At 33.3% G+C, this 16,866-nt stretch overlaps 1 protein-coding gene across 3 annotated transcripts in view; it reads right to left on the reverse strand.

Annotated features, from left to right (window-relative positions):
• The window catches only part of LOC129961803 (dimethylglycine dehydrogenase, mitochondrial-like), a 109,410-nt gene that overhangs the window by 50,823 nt on the left and 41,721 nt on the right, over positions 1-16,866 (reverse strand). For all 3 annotated transcript variants that reach the window (XM_056075374.1, XM_056075373.1, XM_056075372.1), the window contains one exon: positions 6,583-6,699. In XM_056075374.1, the coding sequence (XP_055931349.1) occupies positions 6,583-6,671 (89 nt within the window). In that variant the 5' untranslated portion in view covers positions 6,672-6,699. The remainder of the gene's footprint in view (positions 1-6,582; positions 6,700-16,866) is intronic.

Consider the following 16,866-nt stretch of genomic DNA (forward strand, 5'->3'; position numbering starts at 1 on the left):
GAGGATATACAGTGATATTCATGGAATACAAATTCTTTAAATTAACATTATTCTTATAATTATTTTTAAATAAATAAACAAAATTAAAAAATTATATTATTAGTTTTTGATTTTTATTCTAAAAATCTTATATTTCGGAAACAAGTCTAAAAGATTCCAAATTATTTTCATTCCTGTTTTTAACATTTTTAATCGCAATGAATCTGAAATTCAAGCTTTGACGTAAGAAATGCGATAATCCTAAGAAAGAAAAAAGAAAAAAAAGAAAGCATGAAAAGATTTTTTTAAAAAAAAAATCCGTAACTTTTCAACAAAGCCGCAGCGTTTCGCTAAATAATTCTCACGCGCATCGACACGCGATAAGAGACCACGCGTTCGAGTTCATCAGTCGAGACTAATATTATCTTTCCGAAAAACAGGAGGAATTATAAAAGAAATGATCGAATTTCTGTAGGTCATTGCTTTTTTGACATTATCTCGAAATTCTTCCTCAATGCCCACTTGAAGAGATAACATTCCGTTTGCATAACCGCTCCTATTTGCAAAACGATAAATTCTGTTTTTATGCGAAATGAGATCGAATTGACGCAATACCGGGAGAGTGAATTCCACCTCGTAACATTCCTGAAAATGTTCCTACAGTAAGAGATTTTTAATAATCTCGTTTCTCTCTTTCCCGAATACGAAACTGAAACAACTTATTCCATAAAAATCCATGTCAATCAGACCCGTCCGAAAAAAGTACTCAAATTTATAATTTTTAATCATATCATTTATCATTTATAACGCATACTTTTTTTTTCAAGAAAATTGTTTAAAGTCATTTATTTTTGACTACGCTGCAAAATTTAACGCAAATGAGACGCAGCATTATCGTTAAATGAATTTGTAGTGTGCGTGGTTGCTGCCTTATCAGGGGGATGCTCCTCGACGCATCTTGTAATAATTGCTCTAGCTTTTAGCATGTCCCTTATTTCAGTTGCCCTGATACGTCTATTTTACTCTCTCTGCTAAAGAAATCTCTTCTGCATCTTTTTGCTATGACAGAGAATGCAGCTATTTGGTAGTTCTGGCTGCGTCATTCCATCAACTCATCGATGTCTTTACTATTCATCTCTAAATCCCATCATTTTGGCCGAAAACGCAATTTCGACTCCACAGCAATTTCTCGGAGTAGCATTTAACACCAAAATTTCACGAAGCCAAAACAACCACGAAACACAACCCACCAAAAAACACGAAAATAGCATAGCCACCAAAATTCCCCATGTAGACATAAGGGCATTCTTCAAAAAAGCCGACCCAGCATGTGACATCACAGTGTCTCCCCGCCTTCGATTCTGCGAAACATCCCCCGCTAAGAGAGTCCCTTTTTTTACATTTTGTTCCGCTAATGATTCGAATCATTCATTACGAGAGGTGGTTGTTAAGCAAGTTTTGTATTCTGTTCGGGTTCCTATTCATTATAATTATTTGTTCTTTTGCGTTTCTTCATAAGCTAACTAGAGAATGGAATCCGTTCTTTAAAAATGTCCATTCTTATCGATATTTCATTTTCTTTAGATTTTTTTAAGGGCAAGGGTTCTATTCTTACTCTCATTTGCATTTCTCGTTCTGGGCTCCGAATTTCTACTTTAAAGAGTGAGAGCATGTCTCAATAAATTCCCGGCTTAAACAGCATCTCTTCTTCAGAAAACGTATTTTAAAATGCGAGTTAGTTCAAAATTTTGAACATTTGATCTTTATTAACTACGCAGACAATAAGAAAGAGTGTTTTATCTGAAACTACGGGCTGCAGTGAAATCTAAATCCTAACTTGTACGCCTTCCTTAAAGTTCGACGTACCACAAACATTGAGCTAAAAAGATATATCGGAGTCATATGCGCCGTGATATAAAACCGAACAACTCCTGATTGTAAAATATGAATTTTTCAATATGGACGAATTTTTAATGAGGTCTTATCGTTTCATATAACAACTTCGTCATAAAGAAAACATTTATTTAATAGAAATTTGCAAATTAAGATACAGAAATGAAAAAAAAAAAATGACGAACATTAAAGCCTATCTATTTTATAGATTTCAACACATACCTTAAAAGTATTAAAACTTTTGCCCTGTTTTGTAAAAATATATATTATAATGACTACCGGTTTCCATAAAAATGTCTAGAACTTATTGAAGTTTATCATCAGTAACATTTCCCCCTTCGTACTAAAGCAAATGCTCTTAGCATTTCTTTTTATGATAATGCTCTCTTTATTATCAGCTTCAGCACTCAGTTTTGTGTCATATTTCATAGCACTTTGTAAGGCAGGATATTCAGGGTGCACGTTGTTTTTATCAATGTGACGAAAATGAAAAAAAAGTCAACATCCTTTTTGAACAGAGCTCGTCTTTTTTCAGTTTATATTATATATATATATATATATATATATATATATATATATATACTTTCTTTTTCTTGTATAGGAAGTCCAGATATAGTTCGAATTTTGTAATTGAGAAAAAAACTGGAAGTCGAGATTTTAATGAATCTCCGCATTTTAGAACTCTCAGTGTTCGAAAAAATCATCTATCTGTTTGTGACAAAGATAACTGAAAAAAGTTTTGAGTTAGACAGTTGAAATTCGATGTGGGGTCGTTACACCAAACTTGTAGATTTCTATCAAATTTTGAGCAAAATCCGTTCAGAAGCGGGTGTTCGATCACTACAAAATAAAGAAAGCTAGATGAACAAAATTCGATACATCTGTAGTGTAGACAGCTAACAAATTTTGAGACAAATCCAAAAAGGGGTTGACTGTCTGTCGGTCAGAAACATATAAGCTCAAAAACGCAATGATTTAAATATACAAAATTTCGCATATGATTTTGTATTATTCTGTTAAAACTACAGTTTGGAAACCGCGTCTGGAACACACATTTGATTTTCGGATGCCATTAACGACATGCAAAGATTTATCGCGAAAAAACTCGCCAAGGATCTCGCGACACATTCAGTAAAAATGCTACATTCATGCCAAAGATTAATAATAAATCGTAACTATTGCACGCCGTTCTCCGAATTCCTGAAGGTCTATATTTTTTTGTGGCAGAGAACAACTTTATTAAAAAGTATGCGAGAAAGTTTTGAGAAAACGAGTTGCAATTCTTTTATTTTTATGGCAACCGATTTTTTTTATTATTCTGTTGGAACTTCAATAAATGAGAAATCGTGCAACGCTGTAAAAAATTACAAAATAAATAAATAAAAATACCACTTAGTTGGAAAACTTCTTCACATAGAAAACATCGAACCCTTTTGAAAATTTCTCTTTTGAGATTAAAGAGCAATACAAGTGACGTTCATTATCAAAATTCGGGAGGATTACACGGAAAATTTCGTTTAATGGAAGTTTGTTGAAAGGAGACACTGTGTTCAAAATCCCATATTTGATGTTTTTAAATCGCAGAGAGTATAGAAAATAGACCTTTTGAGCCGAGAGCGCGAACGACGCATTTTTGAGTTTGTGCAATTCAGAAAATATCCGACTTTTTTTTTTCTCGCTTTGAAGACAATATGCATTACATTTTATGAAAAATGGACAAAGTGGCGAATTTTCACTAGGCCATCGTATTCAACTGAAACTTCACACAAAGCAAGCATGTAAAAATTGGATTTTGTAGAGAAATGTTTTTTGATACATATGTTTCTAAAAATAGCTCTTCACGAAAGCGAATTTTGCCACCCTCTTCTCTAGATCAAACGGTGAGGCACACCAATATAATATTATTAAAGATAATGCTTAAAATTATTTAGTAAAACAATCGGAAACGATACGTGACTTTCGTTTTCAATGTATTAATCATTTTTTCTCTGTAACTAATTAACATTGTTTGTGTGCTGCTAACGATTCGCGAATGCAAAAATCTCCGAAAGAAGCCCTGACACAGCGGCGCGTTCCCATAACGACGCGCGTGTTTACTATGAACCGGAAGATTAATGATTTCTTTCTCGAAGTCTCTATCACAATTCACGTGGTTGAACTTGAAAGAGTGAAAACTGTGCTCGTAAGTTAGAGCAAGGACATGATGTTCACTGTCAGTTCTCTGATAACTGATACGGTGCTTTTATTTAAAAATATCGCGATGCCCCCCCTTCCTCTCCAACACTTTAAACATAAGAACAAATGTCACGTTCAGTTCGGCGCTTTTTTCCCTTTTAGCGAAGTTCTTTCCGACTATGTGAATTTGTTCAAGAAATAATGTTACTTTTGCATCTTAGTGTTTCCGTTGGAGAGTTAGTTCAAAGGAAACGTATAAATGCACAATCTTCAAGTCTGGTCCAATCGAATTGGGCTCTGACGTAAGAGGATGCATAACAATAACTTTATTGCTTTAAATTGTTTGCTCGACTAGGAAAACAAGCCTCCAGGATGCCAGAAAAGGAGTGAGGAGATGTTGAGACATTGGATTTTCATGTCGAAATGAAATTCTATTAACCTGAACAAAAACGCTTAAATAAGATAGTTATAGACGCTTAAAAATGCCATAAAAAGGGATACAACCTAATTAAGCTACTATAAAGTTTAAGAGTAAATTTTTCTAAAAAAGCAAATGCGGAAAATATTTTTACTTTCTTTAAATGAAGGTTTGTGATTACATTCGAGATGAATTTTTCTGAAAAACTCACAAAAATAGCATATATTTTTAAATTTTTGCATTAAAGAACATGCATGAGACTAAAATATGCCTATTAAATGGAAAATTGAATATATTAAATTGAAAAATGTCTCTTTTTTTTTTCTTTTTTTTTGGCTAAAACGAGTTTGAGTTTCGACTGACATATAGTACAAAATTACCAATTTTCCCGCATTTCGAAGCATTACAATAGCTTTAGAATATTTCTAAATGAATAGATTGTTCATTCTCCAGTTCAGGAACTACAGAACACAGTGTAAAAGTACCGCATCAAATCGGAATAAAAAAAATGAAATAAATTTAAATGTCTGAGGCTTTTCCTAAGAAAATTGAACCAAAGAAGAATGTGAGAAAATAGCTATTGAAAATGCAAAATAGCAGTAAAATGTATACAAATGCAAGTATAAAATTCAGTGTCACTTCCCAAAAAAGAGGACTTACAAACAAATTCAAAAGGTTTTATAAAGAAAAATGTTCAGTGATTAAGAGTATGAAACAAAAAAGTTCCCGTATTTTCGGGGAAAAAATCGACTTCTAATGTAATCATTGACTAAGAGAATTTTTGAAATGACTCTTAAGTATTGATTATATAAAAAGAAATAATCGGTAAAATTTTTCGATCGATATATTAACATTATTTTTTGTCCTGCGCATTGGGACTCATGCGCAAAAGTCATATTAGCTGTTGGTAAGAATATTTGGTGGATAGAGGTAACGAAAAAAGGAATAAATATTTGAGCTAAATTTTTGACGCTGCAACATAAAAAAAATGCTCTTATTTTGAAATGATCAAATTTTCCCTCGAACACACGGCTGAATATATCGAGGATATTTGCAAGTCAGGAACGAACTCTCTGCGACATTCATTCGCAATCTATAATATAAAAATAATGTATTGCAAAAAGAAATCGAAAGAGGCGAAATTCTATTCTAAAAGAAAAATTTCAGCTTTACTATTACAGCCCTAGACAATTCTAATGGTTTTAAGGAGTAACTGGATCATTTCAGCCGCACACTTCAGCTAATTAATAACATAAATAAACAAGAGAATTTAACAACTACCAAAATTACCTTTTTAAGAGCCATTTAATAAATCCATTTCTTTAGGATTTCCGGTAATCAAATAAATATTTCATCTGTAGATGAAATAAATCGCTAACAAACTTAAGACAAATATGAAAATACCTCAAATCTCGGATTTAAAAATCAAGCATCCACGTTTATGTTTATGTTTGAAAATTTTATTTTTTCATTTGTAAATATAAATGAAACTCTTGACAAAAATATGTACACGGGATCTAAAAGTTTTCAATAGAGTAAAGATACGTCATTCAAATGTTGAAAGATGTTTTAAGTGCACGACTCCTGTAAATGAAATAAAAGCACGAAATTAAATTATTCTGAAAATATCACAAAATCCTCAGTTGGTCCCCCGAAGTTGAAGGGTTTTTAAGCAATTACCTATTTTGCCTATTTAATAAGTCGGTTCTGAGCACGGCAGATAGAGCTTCTTCGCTCATTTAAAACACTCATAGTGCTTTATTGCAGTCACCAGAGCTCTGTTCAACTTGCTTTTCAAAGACTTGGAATTCATAAAATATCCGCAGCAATAACAGTTCTGCTGAAGGTTCAAGTGGAGAGATCTATCGCTAATGATCGATTCTCGATGACGTGCGTAGCAAATGCCGCAAAGTGATTCTTTTTCACAAACATAGGGACTTCAATCAGAGTAGAACAAGGTAGATTCCAATCCTTGTCATTGAGTGGATCATGGTTTGCTACTGGGGACAAGTGAGGGAACGAAATTCCTATATTTAGAACCATGAAACAAATGTAGTTAAATAAAAGCGTGCAAAAAATGTTGATGAGACAAGATAAAAATATATAAAAGAATTTACCATATTTTTTTGGCGTGCCTGGATCCCAGTACTTGTGACTTTTCAAGTGAAAAGAATCTTCTAAATTTTGCTGCCCGTAGAATAAACATCACGATCAGAAAATAATATCACAAACACCTGAAAAGTAATTAAATATGTTTGTAACGAGGGTGCTCCATAAAGTGGGTAAAGATTTTTCATCTGATTATTATGTTTTAAAATTGTCATAAGGATTGACTCAGAAACAAAGCATTCAACTTACTTATCATTCGACCCAACCTTTCCTGAAAGGGAGGAAAATATCCCATAGTGCATTGTTCTTCGTTTCTCTGCCCCAAAGATCTAAGCGAACGGAATACCATTGACTATTGTTTTTTCAAACCCTCCCATAAACAGTTTTGAACATCGTCCTTCATTAGTACGCATTCCACGTCCGTCAACCCAAGGAAAAATGAGTCTCTCGACTCGTTTCTAATCATTATCGGAAACGGTATTTCTTTTAAGAAACGATCATCACGAATCTTTTATTATATGAGTTTTTTTATGGGTTCATAAAATTTCATAATTCTTACAATCTTAATCATTAAAGATTGGAATTTTTTTTTTTATTAAAATAATAGAGTGTCAAGAAAAAAATTATATAGCATTATTGTTAAAACTCAGTGATGATATAAAAATTTCATTTTTTCGTCTTTACATGTATTGATTGATATAACGCAAAATATAATTCTTTTCCCTTTTGAAAGCATTCACCTAACTAGAAATATATAGCCATGGCTAAAAAATATACAGGATGCCCCTGCATTTAAAAACCAAACTTGAAGAACAGATGACATATGTATAAAGAAGCATTTTTTTTTTTGTACTGCTCCATAAGGTTGGTAATGAAAAGTGTCGGCGGAATCAGTGAAACCAGGTAGGGCGGAAAAATGCAACTGATTCGGATGAGGAATAAGTTCGCAAACGCTACCAGATCTGTACAGATGTTGGTGTGTATTTATTGTAAGTAAAGAGCTCCCTTTTTTATTTTCTCGGCATTTTTGTTTTTTCCGCCAAAACTTTTCACTCCCAACCCAAAACTGCTGCATAAAATAACGCTTCTTTGTATATATTTTACCTATCCTTAAAATTCGGCCCATGAGAGAAATTCCAAAGCGAATATGAACTCAGTAGATATCGCTCCTGAATTTGTCTTTAGATCACGATTAGAATAGACAACCGTGGTGGCTAGAATTATTAATGAATTTAATGAACACATATTTTTTAAAACACACTTTTATTACAGTACTATAAAGTAGACTTTTTTAATTTAGAAAATGGTATTCTGGTATACTTTTAACTACCCGTCTTTTTAACTAGCTTATTTGTCTAGATTATTAACTTTTTGGACGTTACACATCGATGCGGAATTATACTTTTTTAAATCTCACCTTGTTATTTGATAAAACCGAACAACTTGAATTTCACTGAATAAATCAAAACCAGCTGTATGCACGCGAATTGAGAAATGTATATGCTACAAAATAAAAACAAAAGTGAAAATCCTATTTGGGAATGAATGTCAAAAGAAGGCATTATTTTGAATTAAATATTGGCAAAAGCATGCAATTCATTGTTTTGATGATGAATTTGAATTTCATAACATTATAAATTATTACAAATTGTATATTATTTTTAAGAATCGATGATAAATCAACAAAAAGTACAGAAATGAAACTGATATCAATAAAAAGATTATTTCATTTTACCTGAAGATGTCACCAAACCATTTTTTTTAGATAATAGTTTTGAAAGTTACGATTTTTGATTTCAATAAGTAAGTCATACTGATTACCTGTCTAAGAAAATCCTATTTTCGTGTTCAATTAAAGTTTGTTTAATGCTTATTTCTATATTTCTTTTAAATCTTCTTTCCTCGAAATGATTGGAGTTTTAGGAGATTTTTATCCAAAGCATTTCAAATAATACTTTTCAGCTTCATAATTAACGAAGCTTTGAACTTAAGTGCAGCTGTAACAATGAAATGGCTGTCGAAATATTCATGAAGTGATTTATTGCCATTTGACAATATGTAATTTCTGTATCATGTGTGCTAACGTTTTATATATACTCATTTATAATTTATTAATAAAGATACTTTAGTATTTTCCAATATTTTACCCTCAAACTCGTTATCAGGATACATCACTGTCTGAGAATCAAAAATTAATAATATTAATAGAGTAATTAATAATAGTACATGGTTATTAAAAAAATTGAAAATATTAAAATAATGTTTTAGTATGGAAAACACTCAAGTGTACACTATATGAATTTTTTAGCGCACCAAGAACTGAATACAAAATAGATTCAAAAATTTATTCTTTAAAATCAAGAACATGTGCAATTAAATAAACATCCGTACAAACACGAAAGTCGAATTCCAAATTTTCTAGATTGTTAAAAAACAAGATCATTTGAATAGCTACTTTTGTGTTATTTAATTCCAGGTGATCTGTAAATGAAGGAGGGAAAAAAAACAACAACATTGCGGCTGTTCCTTCGTAATTAAAACTTGCTTTGACCCGAAATCCTTTTTATTAGAGTGATTTAATTAACTATTAATACCTTCCCCTCTCTAAGATTCCACACCACGCCAGCGGAAGGACGTTTAGCTCCAACGGATTTAGCATGCACGACGGTTCTTCGGTAAAATCGGATATCGAACATGAAACCTCCGGCTCCAAGCCAAGACCTTACCAGCAGGCCACCGCGGCCCTAAACATTTTTGGAAAATTATCTAAAGCATGTGCCTATCTTTCCACAAATGTGTAATCACACTATTGAGATGTTTGTCCCTGAATGATTCAGAGTGCCCTAGGCCCGCTTGTTCGGTGGAGTCGGGTCTCCAGTTCCGAAACCGAGCCCTTACCACCCCTATTTAATACTCTGTATTCCATTAAAGATAAAATGAACTATACTGAAAAAACTTCGAGCTTATTTTGTTTGTTAAAACACTTCTGGAAAAATATTCAACTACCTTGCTTCGATTCCCAGTGGACAGTCAGCTGGCGAGAAGACGATTCAAAAGCCTTTCAATCACGTGAATCAGATAAAGAAGAAATGGACGATTAACCCTCAAGATATATCCATTTTATGATAAATATCCGATTATTGCTTTCAACAATATATATTAATGTGTTAGTATTATCTTATAAGTATTAACAATTATTATTTTTCAATGAGTTCGTATGAGTAACAAAACATCTGCCATAAATTTTTTTTTATAAATATCTCGACCATACGTCTCTTATTTGATTTGCATCAATACCTTGAAAGGGATGCCTCGCTATATTTATATTCATACTGAATTCCGTAGTTTTAAACTAGCAAAATGACAGATTGTCAAATAATTTTTACAATTTGGCAAATGTAATATTTTTCTTGTAACCAATAATTTTTAAAAATTAATATAAAATTTAATTCAATACTAGGAGTGGCAATTCATCCACCCATAAATAAAACGGTTTAAAATATTTATTCTATTATTATTTAACAGGAATGGCATCACTAAAGATAAAATGATCTTTTTTATATAAGGAAGTAGTTTTCAATAAATAAAAAATAAAATATTTACTAATTTGCGGAGCTTATCTAAAAACGTCTTCACAGTATCTGCGAAAATAATTGGAAGTCCGTTCAGCACTTTAGATATTCATAGCGACATTTCTATTATTATATGAATGAAAAACTAAATATGTCGACAAACAATGAGATAACCTTTTATAGGTTGCACATTTACGAATAAAGCATACCTATTCAAAAGTTATTTCATTATCTTTATCTTTGTGCGAAAAATGGGATGAGTACATAAAAAAGAAAAAGCAGTTGCGATTATCTTATTTATTTCCCAGACATAAATAAATATTTTCTTTTATGGTTTGCTTTAAGTTTAACGAGAGAATGGAAATGAAATGTAATACGAATCGGACATAAATATAATGTAGCTATATTCACAGGTAGTCTTTAAATAAGTGCGACTCAATTTCAGAATGAAGCGAGAACTTATTTTTATTTTTCTGTGACAATTGCCTGCTGACGAGTGCCGTAGAAGTCACCGTTTGTTTTCGTCAGTCCGATTCGGCTCATTTGCAAACTTTGTTAATGTTTGAGCCTGAATGACGTCACTGTTTGATGTTTATTCAGCGCGCACTCTCACTTTCGTACCAATATCGTTTGAAGAAACTTGAGCCAGATTTAGTTTAGTTATATTCCCGTTTTAAAGCCACAGCAAGGGCTATTTTGGGACTGACCTCGTCCTTTTGAACCGCGGTCAGATGACGAGGATGACACCTGAAACTTGCGCCAAAAGAGACCAAATTGTGATAAAGAAGCAAGACAGTTAAAAGCAGGATGATATTAAAGATAGAATGAATCATAGAAGATAAATAAATGCCTCATTAATACTTTATTCGGATTAAGAATGGCATCCCTGAAAATTAACACTTCCGATTCCGATGAATCTGCATTTTTCACATCTCCCTGAAGAGAGATTGGAGGGGGGAGGGGCAAATGACATCTCTCTATGAACAACAGGCTAAATTGAAAGCGCATTGCGCCAGATGGATGAAGCTTGGACAGGGTATTTGTATTGAATGTGCAAATTCGATCTAAATCCATTCAAAGGATCCCCTTTAATCCGCACAATCTGTTTATTTGCTAAAAAAAACATTATCTTAAAAAAAAAAAAAAAAACGGAAAAAGCTAGGTGGATGAAATTTAATCCCGAATTTTATCCTTAACTTTTAGATGTTCATTAGATTTGGCTCCAACCGTCAATGTGTCCACTCGTCTGTGTATTCGAGTGTACGCGAAAGCAGCCATTCAAGAATACATTCATTCAAATAAATAAATTTAGTACGTAATCGCAATCAAAATTGAAGATTTCTGTCAAACTAGCCGCTTTTGGCGACCTACTTGTCATTTATTATAGATACTATGAAATAAAAATGGAAGGGAAAATTCGATTTCGTAGCTAATATCCACAAAAGCGCTATTCCTTTAAATATTAATTTTAACATTGGTAAAAGCATGCGGTTGATTCTTTTGATGGATGAATTTCATTTTCATCCTATTACATTATTACTATTGTGTGTTAAATTCTTTTTTATATATGAAAAATGAAGAACAAATTGTATAGAAATGTAATTGAAAACTAATTTAAACGAATGGAAGATCCATTTTTATGAGATTCGGAATCCATTTCCATAAACAATGATGACGCATAGTTACGGTTCAGCCTGTTTGACGTTTTTTTTTTTTTTTTTTTTTTTTACATCTTTCCTCAGACTAAATGGAGTGTTTGGTGAATTTCTTAGCCATGAGTAGATGATTTAAGAGAGGGGAATTTAGGTATCATTAAAAGAATGTCGTAAGCATGACGGATTTTTATCCATCTCCTCGGTGCTGAAGGAAATGAATAGTCAATCCGTTTTTTAGAGCGTTTTTTTTTTTTTTGTAATAAATAATTAAATATAACGTGGGAATTGGATCGGGAAATAACAGAATATATTCGAATATGTGTGTGTATGTGTGCGGATTTTAGTTTCTTTTGATTAAAGAAAAGTGCTTGGAAGGAACATTCCATTTCCGTTTATATATTACTGAGCACGAAACACACTCGCTATCCGGAAAAGTGCTCGAGTGAGACATGCCGATTGCTTTAGCCTCCCAGATATTCAATCAAATCTGTTAAAGGATTGATTCTTGTCTCTACTAGTACAAGTGAGCACGTTTATTTCAAAACATGCCTTAGATCAATGAAATTCAGTGCATAGTTTTATCACCCATAGATCGTTATCGCTGTGCTCACATTTTATTGGATGCAGTTGATGTAAAGTACTCGGGGCGAGTTGCGGAAGCCTTATCAATAGAGATAAAAAAATGCTAATGTTTTTAAGTGATTCGCTTTTATTACAAAACTATTATTTTTCGAAATTTTAACTTAAATGATAAAAAAAATGGTTTTTACCACCAACAAAAAATCTGTTGTCCTGTTTGACAGCAGCACTGCCCCAGAAATCAACGGCTCTAAAAAAATGAAATGTGGAAATATTATTTCTGGTTTACAATTTGTTTCATTCTTTTTTACCTTCTCGTACACGAGGCGCAACAATTGTCAAACTCGAGATGCTGACGAATCTCCAGGATTGAGACCTCCGGAGTTCGAGAAACACAGTTTGGAAAATGACTGTCCGTCTATGGGTCGGTGACAAAAACGCTTTGAACGAGGCGGATGGAACCTGATATATCGTTTTTACACTCTATTTGCAGATTTCTATTCAATTTTGAACGAAATCTTTTCAGAGGACGTCTGTTTGGCGATTCGAATGAACACGAAGAGAGCTGGAAGAATGAAATTCGGTTCACATCGATAAAGTAGACATCCAATGCTGAGCAGTACCCAGATGGGACTGACCGTCTGTAGCCCGCACTTTCAGAGGCACGTAAACGTGACAGCTGAAAAAACGCAACGACTTGAATACATCAAAGTGTATTAAACGTGGTGAGCGATTTTGTGACTGCGATGGGAGTTCTGTGCAAAATTTTGCATCCATCACTGTAAAAAACGCATCTGAAACACGAATGACACTTTTGGATTAGATTTTCCTCAGTAGTGGCTTCACATTTTGACAGACTTTCAACTCCTGCTACTTTAGAAGTCCCGCGGCTCTTCTACCAATAGTACCTTGCACCTGTGTGTCACTTAGCCTCTCATGAGAGCCTTACATTTTTAAGATTTAATCAACCTATTAAGTGACTTGCTGAATTGGAACATGCCTGTCTATACTTATAAAAGGAAAAATATAGGCTTTTGAATCAATCGCACTTAAAGCCATGTGATTTGTAGAAAAAGGGATTCAATGCACCTCGTAAACCTAAATTTCAAAAATGAATGTGGCTTTAAAAAAAATGAAATGTTTTGTGTTGTTTTAGATTATTTTCTATAGGTATTTGTTTATAGTAATATTATTGATGATTATTATTTATTAAATATGTACACCGTTGAAGAGAATAAACATTTGAGCGGAACAACTTTGCATCTTCGTCGTAATCTAACTGAATCTTTTTAACATTTTTTTTTAAGTAATAATTTTTCCCGAAAATTTTAAGAACTGAAAGAGCCTTCTTGCGCACAATATTCTAATTTCGTGGCACTTTTTAAATTTAAGAGAAGGAAGATCATACATTTTTTTTTTATTCATTTCTAATTCATTATTGCCTTGGATAGCTTTGCGGATCCACGGCAATAAACTGATCTGTGGGTGAAATTTTACTTCTTCGTTGATTTGGCAAAAAGCCAAATTTTTTAATAAAGAATCATGAAAATCATTTTTATAGAATTTACTTTTGAGATTGAGTCTGAACTGTAATAAATATTAAATTAAGACTCAGATTTCATATTCTCTGTTCGACTTTCTCATGCATAAGATAATTTAAATTTTTCTTTCAAATTCTCGATTTATATTTCTCTGCTTTGCCGGCATCTGTTCCCGCAGAGAAGCAAGACGGTCCTCAAACATGAATACTCCTTCCCTCCGGATTCCGCATGCAGCAGGCACAATGATGCGATGCACAATGAAGAAAATCGGGCGCGCGTTTCAACCAATTAAAAATTTGAACGACTCGGGCCTCAAAAATGTATACCAACTTTTATAGGTGCAAATCGTTTTTTTTTTTTTTTCAGTTATCGATTGTTCGAGTATTTTTTATTTCCGGAAGGGAACTCGTTGTCTTCTCTTACATGAATTCTCATGGGGAAAATGGCATCTCTTTACGAGTCAGCTTCGGGAACGCCTATTAAGCAAGGTTTCACTGTATGAACATCGAAAATAGTTCGAACTGCTGTTCCTGCTTTCGAAATCGAATATTCTCTCAATCGCCACTCCAGCGATACACGGTGTTGCCGAAACAATCTCGCATTATCTTCCAAGGTTACGGATAATCTTTTGATTTTGTCTGGCTAGATGAAAAAGCAAAACAGTTTTGTATTAAGAAATCTTATGAAAAATAATACCACGATAAGCAAATGCATTGACGCGATTTTAAGGTTAAGAACGCACGCCGAATTTTTTGCTTTGAGTTCGTAGTTTTATAGAATTATCTCTTTCGGGATCATTCGATGTGCACCGAAAGGAATGCTCATACTAGGCAGGATCAATCAAATGGCGACCGTTCCTACAGGCTGGAACACTAACGCGCATTATAATTTGTAAAAATGTTCATAATGTTCATTCCTGTAATGTAAAAATGTTCATTCCTGTGCTGAGAAACGAAGCAATTTTTAAATATGTGACAATAGATATCATATTTTCTATCATGATTTAAAAAATGATTAAAGATACTTAAAAATAAAAAAATATTTTTTTTTCTCTATTAATCGTTATTATGATCGATAGCACTTAAATTAAAACCAGATTGTTCATGCAAAATATAAAAACACAAGGTAAAAATAAATATTTACATTTTATATTTTACGAAGCTTCATAAAAATTGTAATAATCAATAAATGAAAACCGCGTGAAAATTCTCAAAACGCAGATGGTGTTGAGACCGACATTACACAATATTTATACTCAGAGGCGGCGTCTCGTTTTTGATCTCACCACGAACCAAGCATGCATTTTCTAAGTTTTTAATCATCCATTTTATCATAAATAATGTAATATTTTTTACTTTTATCTGGAAAATCCATAAATCCATCATTCATAAACTTACATATCTGCCCCCCTCCAGTAGAAAAACGATCTTGCAGCCATGACTGCATCAATGAAACTGACAGAAATAAAACATTTGCCAGAATAACATGTTCCAAAAGAGAGTATAAATAAAAACCGCCACCTCCAAATGAGCACGTGTTTGCCTTTGTGTTTCTGTTTATATTTGCCCAGCCCCAAACTGACCTCGGAGAGAAATAATAATGTAGGAGCATCATTTTTAAAAATAAAAACATGGTAAAGAAAGCTATCTTATAGAAATAATGTCGTTCAAAAAAGCCGACGCAAAGGTTGCGGCATTCGGCCCTCAGTTTAATTTTTTTATTAACGTCCTGTTTTAAAGCAACACTAGTGCTATTTTGGGACATAAATTTGAACCGCTATCAGATGAAGAGGACGACATCTGAGCTGGAAGCCCCTCTCCAAACCTCCACACCACACCAGCGGGAAGACGTTTGACCCCGCCGGATTTAACGTGTACCAGACCCGCTTACATAACGGTTCTTCAGTGGAATCGGGTCTCGAACCTGAAACTCCCCGGTTCCGAAACCGAGACCTTACCACCAGGCCACCGCGGCCGACACGTTCATCCCTGAGGAGAACGCAAACGCACGTATACGGCGTTTAATGGGTTATTATGTTTTACATAACAGTAAATGTCAATATTTTTTTTCTCGTATAGGAATCTTAAAGATGAATTAACAAAAGAAGTTATGAAATATGATTATAAAAGTTGATTTTTTCCCCGAAAGCCTTCTTTCAACTCTATACATTTGCATTTAGTTTTAATTTGATTCCTTGCATACAAAATATCAACGAAGAGAAGGTGTTGTCATCAGAATCCAAACTCGAGAAATATGACCAAGTATTCATAATTCGGAACTCCATAAGACTTGTATATATATGTGTGTGTGTGTAAACATATTTTAGCTGCTGCGTCGCCGAACAAAAGAAACTTCTGAAATTTTAAACTCTGTTTCTTTCATCACGGGAGGCATATTATGCTCAAGGGAGAACCGATGAGATACGTCAGTCTACATTGCGATACGAGATCAGAAGAGACCCTCAATTATTTTACAATGAGTTTTTCCTTTGGCATGTGTCGATTTAGGCAAGGGGTAGGCAATTTAGCATCTTTAAAAGAATGTTGTAAACATTAAGGATTTTTATCCCTTCACTCGGAGAGTGAGAAAAAGCTTAAGTAGTTTTATAGAGCGCGTGTATAAATAATTAAATAAAAAAAAGTGGAATGGAGTCAGGAAATAAGAAAAGAATGAAGACCATGTTTAAACCTTGTTAAATGCATGTATTTTATTTTGTCCATCCCCCTTTCATCTTTTTGTAATTATCCTGCTTACGTACATTCAGACAGGCTGACAGACCTGCAGAATGGATCCCACTTACATTTAACCCATGTAGCTTTCAGCAAATGCGGCTATTTATAATATAATAGCAACCTCTGTTATAATACGTTGGTATCTTATTAATAAAGCGTATGGCGTTGTTTCCATCCCAAGTCACATTGTTGAAAGCAGACAGTATAAAAGAA

This window comes from Argiope bruennichi, chromosome 2 (assembly GCF_947563725.1).
Source record: "Argiope bruennichi chromosome 2, qqArgBrue1.1, whole genome shotgun sequence".
NCBI classification, from domain to species: domain Eukaryota; kingdom Metazoa; phylum Arthropoda; class Arachnida; order Araneae; family Araneidae; genus Argiope; species Argiope bruennichi.